This window comes from Galleria mellonella, unplaced genomic scaffold (genome assembly GCF_026898425.1).
Source record: "Galleria mellonella isolate WM207_F2 unplaced genomic scaffold, CSIRO_AGI_GalMel_v1 utg171, whole genome shotgun sequence".
In the NCBI taxonomy this organism is placed as follows: Eukaryota; Metazoa; Arthropoda; class Insecta; order Lepidoptera; family Pyralidae; genus Galleria; species Galleria mellonella.
The window spans coordinates 6,488,905-6,501,788 of record NW_026442014.1 but is presented as its reverse complement, the minus strand read 5'-3'; the positions used below and the strand labels follow the sequence as shown (position 1 = coordinate 6,501,788).

The window sequence follows — 12,884 nt, the reverse complement described above, 5'->3', positions numbered from 1 at the left end:
ATAGAACCGTTGTTACATTACAGCTATCACAGGATTTATTGGCATCGATATCTCTCTCTCTGTAATGGATTCAGTGCAAATATATCATCGGATTCAAATACGTAAATATCAGACGAACACAGACTTATATGTATAAATAGGTGAAGGTTAATTTCATCGAATATTTCCCGCACTCGATTCAATTAAATTAATGGCCTTATCAACTTTCCAAGTTGTTCTGAAATGATATAGACTTTAACAATTAGCCACAGTGATGAATTAAATTAGTTCTTTAAAAAAATATGTTTTAAATTACTTAGGGTATTAGTAACTATTAAGTAATGTATTCTTTTAGTCTTTAGATTATTTCAGGTTTTTTCTTTACAGGTTCTATTATTTTAAAATATGTATTGACAAATTGTTACTACAACTTAATTTATATTATATCTTCTATTCAATGATAGATGTGTATAAAAGTTTATAAATAACCTATCGTCACGTAAACACGGACTTTTGCTTATAATCATGTCCTGTTTATTAATATATAATTAAAAATAATTTATTTTAGTTATTTCTTAAAGGCACTTTTCACTGAGAAATACTAAATCAGTCTTTTCGTCGCAATTTCGATACATAATGCGTTTTTTTTTTTTGCTTTTATTTATGTACAATTATCTTTTGCTAATTTTTATAGGTCTTTATTATTATTATTGTTAAACATACAATTTTGCTAAAAACATATCCAATAATTACGCTAAAATTTTGTACAGAGGATGCTATAATTATGATATCATTAGTTACTGCAGCGGCCTTAAAGAAACATGTTTAGTTAAATTATCATGTTGAGACAACTACAACACAAAGATTTCATACGTACAATACGCTCTGTATATAATTATAGTATACTAAGTGTATTTTGAAATATTGTTATATCCTAAAATGACAATAATAATTATGATACTAGCTGTATCCTGCGGTTTTGTCCATGTAAATTTGATAAAAAATTAAAATTAATCTAGTTGTTTAAACCTAGGCAATTGTCATCCAAACATTTTTATTAACATTCGACATTGACGACATTTGACTTCATACTTCCTAACTGTTATTACAGAATATTATTATAACTGTTATTACAATTATAATGAAACCAGTCTCCTGACATTTTTCTGTGGTTAGTACATATACTGTTGTGTGTCACATTTCAGTGAAAAGCCCCGAATTAGTATAGTTTCGTAATTCAGAAATAAGCCTGAAGAAATCTATAAATAATCCTGTATTCGGAAACAAGCTGTGAAATATTTATTTATTTATATTTAATTACACACAAAGATTACATTGTTATAAAATATTTTGATCAAAGATGTACAATGGTTGAACTTAATACCGTAAGAGTTCTCTTTCAACAAACCCTGAAGGGACATATGTTAATTTTTCACGTGAACGAGCCCGTAAAAGGATCATTACTCACACAATGTTTATCGCATCATGTATTTCATTGAAAGCTGCGTTAACATTATCCTTTTACATAAGTCGAGTTGACATTTGCAGTCCACGGCCGCCCAGCGGTTACCTCGTGGTGCAACCCGCATCAACCTTGCCTGTGACTCACAATTTTTCGTCACATAACAAATCCTGTCTACTTATGCAATTTTATTCAATTCACTTCTTTAGAACTCGCTTATGTCTAACGTCGCCTTGTACGTTAATATAATGTGTTTGTTAATATAATTTTGTAGGCGGATCTATAGATTCTGATGCATAATGCCTTTTAGAAAAGAGTGTGGGGATATTATTGTTAATTCAATTTGTCCTTGGAATAACGTAAATGTTATTTTACGTTATGTTAAAATCTATAAAAATATAATTAGAATGTAGTTTTAGAAATTTAATATTTTTACTAAAAATAAAAATAGTATTATTATTTATTTATATTAATTTTTTAACATAAATTCGGTATAATTATGTACTATTACAACATAAATTCAACAATATGAACATGTACACAACATTGCAATAAAAAAATTATATACACAATAATTAATCTAAAAAATGTAAATTTGTAAATTTAAAATAAATCTAAAAACAATGTAATTTTAAACTAACAATCAGTCAAAATAATGTTCACGTTCCGTGCTCGACTCAAAAGTAACGCTTGTAGCGTTTCCACGTTGATTTTCCAGAGATATTTTCTTTACACTAATATCAAAAAGAAAATTGTTTATACATGTATATGATATCATGTGTCATACTTAATCGCCTCATGGACGAGCCACCATTAAAGCTATCTCCTTACGTACAAAACCTTGAAAACTGTCTAAAAAGATATAATTATAATAGTAATATAATTAATATTATAATTGTGTGTAACTAAATTATAATTAAGATGGCTCAGGACCTTATTGCAGTCTATTGGGGACGCCAATGTTCAGCTGTGAATTGATAATGGCTGATATGATGATGATCCAAATATAATCTAATGATACTATCAATTTCAGACATCTGGAAAAAGTAATAACAATATTTTTTTGCAATTTGAATTATAACGGCAACGAGGAAGTACTAAAAAAAACTAAAATTCCAGTATCGAAAGACAATGCACTTAGTCATACGAATAAATACTAATAGCCGATGATATGGTGTCATAAGTGTTATGACATCAAACTAAATCGGTTGGAGACAGGAAAGGTCGAATAATGTCTATAAGCAGCGCGAAGGCCGATCATGGTAATTTAGTCCAAGATACAAGCTGCGAGTAATTGAATTTTATTAAATTTGGCCATTGGTAAAGTATTTCGTTTATCACTTACCATTGTTAAAATTACATGTAGTTTTTTCTGATTTTTATTTACTTTTAGTAATATTATAATTAAAAAAAGAGCAACTCTCTAAACGTCTATTTTATTTATTTATGCAATTTTGAACCTTAATTCATATGCAAATGTTTCTACAAGGCGAACCTAATGCCTATCTAATAATCAATCGCTAAACAGAGAGAGTAAATGGAGTAATTTTATGTTCATTACTTATATTTTCAATAGACAATATATATTTGATTATAATATTTTGAATGCAAATAAATAGTGCAGTTGAATTATATATAGCTAAAAATGTAATGGAAATAATATATAGATTTTGAATTCATTGATAGTCAATAATAAAAAAAACATGCTCACTTTCGCTTTGTGGATTTTGATCATCAAGACATTAAATATCATGTAAAAAATAATAGATTGTGTTTTGATAAAATGTCAAATAATTGCATAAGTAAATATACCTATAAAACTGTCTTGCTACAATGTTAAAAGTATTATATATTTAATTACACAGTAAAGTATAGCACACATTAACATTTATTGATATGATAGATTAATATCTAGACTTCTTATAAATTGGACCATGCCCCAAGCTTACCGCTGTTTAACGATAGACTCTCAGCATAATATACTGCACGTCGTATACTGACGTTTATTTTTGTTTTCGTTTCTAACTTTAAAAACAATAACGTTTATTTTTAATTCTGGAGATGGATTTAAAATTAAATCAAGCCACATGTGTCTTTCTAATTATGTTTTAGAATGTTCGCACTGTAGTGTAGTAATTTTCGAAACCTTTTTAATATTTCTTATTAATTATTTCAAAAGTGTTCCAATAGTGAATTAAAACGTTGATTTTCTGTTCTACCTAAAATATATTAATCTGTAGCTATCGCTAAAAATTTAGTGTTTTGATGGCAAAATGTATAAAGAAATTCCAAAATCAAAAACTTAAAAAATAGCATATTTACAACCCAGTAGTTCTATGATTATTATTTTAGTCTGTTATCAGACTACTTTTTAAATAATCAATCATAAATATTGTATAATTGTTTATAAAAAATACATAATTTCAATGTTTCTATTTTCGAAATCAGCACACTTGACACGATGATTCTTGTTTCTTTTGTTGATATGTCTTCAACTAAGCATTAGATTACTTCGCGTGGCCTTCAAATTAAGACTTTGAACTCATCTTGCTTATTACTTATTATTATGATGTTCTTTGGTTAGGAATAACTGAAATTGTGAATTTATTGTTATCTTATCGAATATTGCTATTGTTGCGATAAGTTCATAACTTACTCTATAAATAGTTCTAGAGCCCTGGTCATATAGTGCTGTCTATAATCTCTATTTGGGCAAAGCATGTACCAAGGCTATTAGACTATGATATGCATACATATTTCTATATTTAAAAAAAATAGATACATATCAAATATATGCCGTGAGGGATCGGCAGCATCGTTTCTCTTATTACGTTACTAAAGCTTAATTGCGGTTCCAATCGTCTGCCAAGCATGGTAATTACTGACAAGAGCCCCCTGGTGGAGGAAGCCTATATTCAGGACAGTTAACAGCTAAATATACAATATATAATAATAATTTAAGGACTAGATATTAGTTGTTATTTAAACCCGAGAATTTAATGTTCCCGTCAAAAGATTGAAATTGATTTCAATATTTCCAATGTAACTATTGCATTTGCGCAATACAATTTTTCAGTCAGACCCCACAAGAAAATAGTTTTGACGTTGTGATCCTCATATTCGCACAAATGGTTAACCGGCGGTTTCCTGTCAGTATAACATTGAACCACTTCTGGAGCGAGCGCCGGCCAAGTGCAGTCAGGATGTTGTTACGTAGATCAAAATAGAACTAACCGTTTTGTGTGTTTAGTATATTATAATCGACAGGTTATAGGTACTTATAAATATTTTAAGAAATACTTGTAGTTTCCTTTTAACCGACTTCAAAAAGAAGGAGGCTCTCAATTCTCAGTTGTATTTTTTATGTTTGTTACCTCGTAACTCCGTCAGTTGTAAACTGATTTGAAAAATTATTTTTTTATCTGAAAGGATATACTTACAGATTAATTTCATAGTAATTTATTCAAAGTCGGTTTAGTATTTTTTAAATCAAAATAATTACTTTCGTCACAAACATCTTATATTATTCATGACAAAATCTTATATTATTAAAAAAAAAGTGAGTAATTATTTAGACCTGTCCACTTGATGAAAAATAATAATTCGCCTATAGATATGAACATCACAGAACGCACTGTGATGCCAATTGTACCATTCATGCGTTGCATTCTTGAGAGCTAAGATCTTATCTCTCCATAATCTGTAATTTCACTGTCATATCTCATCTTTGACTACCATGCCGATTTCATGCTGTGTGGTTTCGGTATAAAATAGGCCACCCCTTCCTTTCTCATGGGTATCGTAAGAGACGATAAAGGGTACTCAATGGCCGAGGAATGGGCACAACGTCCCTCTTAAAACATTACCAAAGTCTAACTGCTGTTGACAACTCGCCTATCTGCGTGGGAACTACTGACAAAACTTATCTTATAGTGGACAGTTAACGGCTGATATATAATATAATCTATTGTTTTAACTAAAATAGGACTACGACAAATACACTTGTTGTTAATAGTAGAAACAAGTGCAATAGAGGTAATCAAACAGTACAACTTCTGTACAAAGTCTCCCTCTGGGAATATTTAACATTTTTAATGGTGTGTCTATAGCATTATTTTGGTACTATAATCTGCTATTATGAGACGTTATACGTTGTTGGATAATTTTAAAGTAAATTATAATTACAAATAGCAAGGTCGGTTTTGCAACCTTAACGACGTCATTGACGTCATTATTTAGTCTATTTAGAGTCGTCATATGACTAAAAAATGACATATTTTTAAAGTTGCAAAACTTCTCCTGCACTTCATAGTTGCGTGTAAATAATGTTACAGACTATAACTTTGAGAATTCCACATTAGAAAATTGATCGAGTATTTTATAGAACTAACTGAACTTTGAAATAGTACAAATGTTTTATACAATGATTATAAATTCTAAATTTATCCTAGTATCATTAATCAATATCATTAATACAAGACTAATGACTAAGGGTCCCGGATGATCCCGAAACTAGTCGAGCATTCTCGACTAAAATATACGTAAATCCGGGTGTTCTTATATTAAAATGTAATACAAAACTATATAAAAGTTGAACGGAATCTCTCGTATGAGATATTTATCTTTATCAGTGTAGATCTTATTATCTTCTGTTCTTGTGGGAATTTCAGGAACACTTTTTTCATCATAAAAAGATTTTATATTTGTTTTCCATTCAACGATTTATTGTGCTGTGATATGTATATCAGTTAAAAAGTCAGTCGGTCAGAGACAAATCTTTTTATATTCATCTACAATTTATAATTGACATAAATAAAATATCAAAAACGATAACAATACTCGATTACATTGGAAACATTAACAGCTACAAATACACAAATTTTATTAATAAGCAGATATATAAAAGTACAAATAAGAGTTTCACAGTCTTGTTTTTATTTCTAGGATAGTTGAATGTTGTGTCCTAGACCAAGGAGCCGTTATCATTTAAAGGAAGTTCGTATATTCAAATTGGCTTATAACTGCAGTTGCAGTAATTGGAGAGGCGGAGTTGGTAATAGACCACGGGGGACCGCTCATCGTATGTCACTCTGTTATTTATTCTACAAATTGTGACTGGGGACGTTGTGATTTATTTAATTGCTTTACACACTGCACACGACTGTAACATGTAATGTGCAACGTATGAAATATATTTTTTGATACAATATTTGATCATTTAGATTTTTTTAAATCATTACATTCTCATCTTTACTTTTCCTGTATACATAAAATAATAGTAACTGAATGTACATATGTATATAATTTTAATAGATTCCACTTAGCGATGATCAGTCAGTCAGACAGAACTTATTATTATTATTTTTTAACATATTATAGATTAATATAATCTACGTAGATAGTGTTTATAATAATACATACTTATATAATTAGATTATATATCATCATTTTAATTATTATATTGTTTATTATTACTATTATTTTATAATTATTAAATTTAGAATATTGTCTTTTGTTTCTTTTTACAAAATTACTTTTTTTTTACATTCCAGGTGCTGAGTTCCAACCATGGCGATGTGGCTTCAAGAAACCTTCTATTTTCTGGCAATATTCCTGTTGGCGACGCCCAGTTTAGCAGCAGTCTGTCCTGATAGTTGTGTGTGTAGTACCACTCGTGATGGACTCCATCGCGCCACCTGCAGTGATCTCGTCAAACTATACAAATTCACCCTTCGTCAAAAGCATCATAATATAAACATTTTGGATCTGTCGCATAATAATATTACCAAGCTGACACATGAACTTGATCGTCTTACTGAAGTGGTCACATTAGATCTTTCCACCAATGGAATAACGAATCTAAACAAATTCTTACATAATGCTAAAAAATTGGTTCATCTCAATCTTGCCAATAACAGGATACGAACGCTTTCCTTAACGCAACTACCTACTAGTGTCAGTTCATTAGATTTAACTAATAATCTATTGGAAGATGTACCTTCGGATTTTGGCCATCTCATTGGTTTGGAACATTTAGAATTAGAGGGTAATCCTCTTAATTGCTCATGTGAAAACATAATGGCACGGGATCGTTTGTTGCTGTCAAATGTATTTATCGATACAGTTGTGTGTAATGCCCCTAAAAAATTAAAAGGCCGATCTTGGCTTGAATTAAAAACAAAGGATATTTGTAAAATTCCAAGATCAGAACCAAATTATCTAGATATGATGTTGGGTGATCAGCCAATAGATGCAATGCGAATTGGTGAAGAAACTACGGCTCTAAAGTCAATGCCTTTAGTAGCTAGTAATGATTTAGAGGATGGTAATGTCATACAGGGAGGTAATGATGTTGAAAATGATGATGATGACGTAAAACAATTTATGAAAGTTGGCCACTCTACTTCTCAATCTCCTTTAGATGATATTGAAGGGTCTGGTGAAGCTGAGAGTACGACAGTACCTGTTATTATTACACCTTTACAAGATCAAGATCGTAAATTGGATTCGAAAATGTTTGAAGATGATGACATTTTCCCAGCAAATAATGTTCCTAATGCGACTTCTGATGAAGGATCAGGAGAAGGATCTGGATCTGGTTTTATACCATTCCAAATCTTTAACGAAGAAGATACGACGGAAGCTGTTACTCCCGCATTTGTGGAATTAAATCCAGGTCCAGTACGTCGAATATTTGAAGATAATTTCAATAATAGCACAGAATTTCCCATACCAGAGGCACCGTCTGTTTATGAAGGCGGTTCAGATTGGCAAATAAAATCGGAAGTTACTGATATTCCTACGGAATATCCTGCAACAGTTCAAGTATCACGGGATACTACAGTATCAGAACATATAAGAGTAACTCAGGCATCAGAGAATTTAGGTGCAGCACCAACAACTATTAAAAAAGAGGTGACGCATAAAACTGGTACTTATGTTTGTATTGCAATTATCGTTGTTCTATTGGTAGGGTTAATTGGGTTTGCTATAATCAAAGGCCAAATAAGAAAAAGAAGAGATAGAAGAATTCTAAGACAACAGAAAACAGATGTAGAAAAAGCTACAAAAGAAATGGTAGAAATGAATACAGCATTATTAGGTAAACCAGCTGGTTTAGATCCTTCTAAAGAAAAAGCGGTAAATGGTAAATACATGAAAGTACCCACACATGAGCCAATTCAAAAAAAAGGCGAAAATGGTGATGTTGTTAATGGAATAAAATATAATGGCAATAATGGTACAAGAACTGATAGTCCAAGAGATACAAACCAGAATAAAAATAGCTCAAAAGATAATAATTTAGTGGAAGAAAAACAAACTCCCCAAGAAGAAACATCGGCCGAATCGGCACCAGCTTCACCTGATTCTAGAAAAGACACAAATTCTTTATCTAGTGAAGACATTTTTGTGCCTCTGAATGACGATGATACACCTAGATTAAATGGGAATGCTGATTCCGATTTTTCTCAGCCTCTAATTAATGGTGATCAAAATACAGATTCTGATTTCCTTTCACCATCTCGTGACTATGTTCCAGTTTATTCACCAGATATGGGAAGGGTCCGAATAAAGATGACAGAAATTCCAAAGCCGAAAACACCAGTTCTAGTCACCAGAAGTAGATCAAATGCTGGAGACATCATTATTACTCCTTCAGGAGATACTAATGGGCGCAAGTCAACCACTTGAAACTTAGTGTTAATAGAAAAAACATTAGCACTTATTATTAGTGTCAAACAGTGTCAGTCAACAAACACTTCACTATTGGCGAAATTCTGTGATTATTTTGTGTGCATAGTTGGAGCAAATCTTATGTGTGAAGAACTGGTATATTTGGTTGGTCAGTACGTTTTAAGTATAGATTGATATTTGCTGCCAAAGTGTGTTTGTAGTCGACGGTGCCTTTAACTTGTTAGTGGTATAAATATTTATGAGAGTATATTGCGCAATAAATAAATCATATTTTTATACGTGTAAAAAGTGTTGCCATGTTCATGTTAGTAATAACGTATATTTTTAGTAATTATTATTAATAATTTCTATATTTCTGTAGTTGTCTACGTAACAACCAATGTGTGTTTGTACAATCATTTTATTGCATGTATGTGTATCTATTGACGTTACTGATAGAAATTGTACAATTCTTGGTTTCTAAAATTTAATGGTTGTGTACTTACTATCCTGCATAGACAGTAATATAATAACAACGAAAGTAAATTTGGCTATGTTTATTTTCTAATTATTCCAGAGAGATTCATTCTTGTAAGGTCTGGCTAAAAATAAGTTCCTCTGAAGTAATTTTTATACTAGTTTAATGTTAGTATTTAAGAATGTGATACCATTTATTTTAAGTAATTTCCGCTATTCATATTTGTATGTATATAAATTAATTCGATTTCCTTCATGTATGTATAGTTATCTAGTTTTATTTTGTATTCGCAATTGTTTTATTTCGTAATTAAGGACTGCTTTTTATTATATATTTACTGCGCTTATATCAATCAACCTACATATTTAGTTTTTAAATGGGCAAGTAATTTAATTAAATGGTAATAATATAAAAATTTGATTGAATCTTACACTACAGCGGTAATGTAAGAACCAATCAAAATCTTTTTTTATTAATAAATGGAACAAAATATTGAACAATAATAGTTTTCTAAGCAGATTCTATGAAAATGATGTATTTTTCAACAATAAGATATAAATGGTTGATTCGAAATTACTTTGTTTTATTCAGTACTATAGACAATTTTAACAAATATAACCTACTACATAAATAGATATCGTATATTACTATTTACTATCAGTAACAAAATGGCTATTAACTTAAAATGGTGCATTTGGCATAATACCTTACGGAATTCTATCCGATTTAGCCATTTAGCGGACATATCTATACGAATGATAGAATCGTTGAAGACATGCTAAAGAAATTTTTTCAAGAGATAGTTAAACGAAATCGAAACTTCGTCAACGTTATTGTTTACCCTGGCGACATACTATTAAGCAATGAGATGAGGATAAAATTAAATCATTTGTCTCATCGTATCGAATTTATCAAAAATTTACCAAAATAGTTTCGAAGATGGATCCTTGGAGGTTGACTAGCAATAGGGCATTTAGTTCTCATTATTAACAATTCCTCCTCTCTTGTCGAAGACAGGACCGCTATTATTATTTCTATGGTTATGGTTATTTCTTATACTGTGATATTACGATAGTATTTCGTCCTACATAGAAAACATGACTTCACCATTTTTTTTCTTCTAATTCAAGGCGCTATTCCAGTGTTGTTCGGAATCATTTCGAGCACAGTACCTCTTTTATTCGCTTTGTTTACACATACTTACAATAAATATAATTTCAGCAGCATTGATAGCTGTTGATATGCAACGAGTATCTACTCGCCGTTATTGGAATGCATAGAAACCAGTAATGACGTCTGCGGTCGCAACTACATTGCAACTGCTGTCTGTGGTCTATTGCCGGAATTGAAATAGCATCTTATGCTTTTGTGTGAATAATATACATTTCTGGTTGTATATTTATAGATAATTCTCTGGGCTGATAATAAAGTAGGTATTATAGTACACTTGAAACGATGAGATGAAGTTTAAAAGTAGTTGAAGTCTTGTAAAATATTTTTTGAAATTACTATTAGTATCCCGCGGCTTCTTTCATGGTCATATCATGATGTTGAATAGCCTACCTTTCTTAAGAATTAAGATATCAACAGCTTTTTTTTTTAAATCTGTTTAATAGGTAAGTATTTACTTGCTAAAGATTAGCGTCTTTAAATAAACAAACTCATCTGGTGTATTCAGTGATAATACCTATTCATGAAACTGAACGACTTATCGCAAGGTAAATTATCTACCAAGTTGAAATATGGTAGTAATTTTTGACTCTTAACAAAATTAAACTTTTTTTTTAAAGAAATATGGGTCAAAACTGACAAAATATTCAGTACGAGAGGTTCAAAGTTTACATTCAAAAGTTTTTATAAAAAGTTCAATTACACTAGTTGGAAGTAATGAATTATGCTCACTGATGACATTGAACCTGAGACCTCATTTTGTAAATACTCGTAATTTGTAAAAAGATTCGTCATATCGGTTCACAACTGGTGCATTATCATGCACGCAAAAAATAATATATATCCTCAAACATGACAGTAAATCCTTTATATATTTAAAATATAATTATTAAATAAATAAAAATTATAAATAAATTTTTGATGAGTCATTAATAAATGTTTAGGTTTACATAATCATGACCTGTCTTTTTACTTAGATAACGGAAAATTAATTGACAGTATATTTTATTATTGTAAATATTTGTAAAAATTGCTATTGACCTCTTTTTTTAATTTTGTTAAAACTTAAATTAGATTTTTTTAAATCATCAACCTAAAGTTTGGAGCCATACCATTAAAAAAAAATCTAAAGTTAAAACTGCTTATCTGTCATTGCCAGAATTGTGTATCAAAATACCTAAGAGATAAAGTACAACAGATATAGGACTGCTGTTCTAATAAGTAGAAGTTGTATTTTATTAATATATCACACCTATTATACTATACTTAATACAAATTTAATCTTTCTTTACATAGTGGTGGAAATTTCCATTACAACATTGAATGCCCAAAAATTATATAAAAGAACATGTTCACTTTGAATTGATCGTGTCTACCGTGTGGATACCTTTTTAATTACCATTGCAGAAAAAAAACATAGCTGTCAAATTTATTTTTATAACCATTTTTTTCTTTAATTTTGAACATGAATTATATCGCCTAGATTTATTTTACCAATAAAAAAATCATGCAAAATAAATTAAACGATCGTTTTATATTAAATATCAGACCTATTTTATTTTATTTTATTTTATCTTTATTTGGTCTCCTAGCAATTGTTACACTGATAAGATTTAATATTATAATTACTGTCTATTTATACTTAGCGTACAATCATTTTAAAGGAAACACAGCATGCTAATTAACAAAAACAATAATATGGTATAACAATCTCTTGAAGTATTTGACATTGGTATAGTTTTTTAGATTCAGTAGATGATTGCTTCACATAAGTTTTTTAGCTATTTAAATTAACTGCAATGCTTTCCTATAGAAATTCCCTTCTGTATCGAAGTGAATATCCAAGTGTTACCAAGTACCAAGTAGACCTATAGCGCCATCTATTAGATTATGATAAAAATAATTATACTTTTGAAACAGTTTCATTACACATTGAATAGTCTAGAGGGCACTATTGTATATTGGCCAGAATATCAAATATTATTAATATAAACGAAATTGTTCATATAATTATTTTTTTTTCGCTTTTCTTGTCTAAACCATTTAACTAAGTATTTCCATGTTAGTATTTAATTTTAGTTACTACATATGTTATTCATTGTTATTTTATTTTACCTATTA

General features: G+C 29.9%; 1 protein-coding gene across 1 annotated transcript in view; it reads left to right on the top strand.

Annotated features, from left to right (window-relative positions):
* The window catches only part of LOC113518350 (protein windpipe), a 54,407-nt gene extending 44,241 nt beyond the window's left edge, over positions 1–10,166 (top strand). Inside the window, exon 3 of the mRNA XM_026903224.3 lies at positions 6,994–10,166. Within this exon, the coding sequence (XP_026759025.1) occupies positions 7,010–9,133 (2,124 nt within the window). The 5' untranslated portion in view covers positions 6,994–7,009 and the 3' untranslated portion in view covers positions 9,134–10,166. The remainder of the gene's footprint in view (positions 1–6,993) is intronic.
* Positions 10,167–12,884: the final 2,718 nt, after the last annotated feature.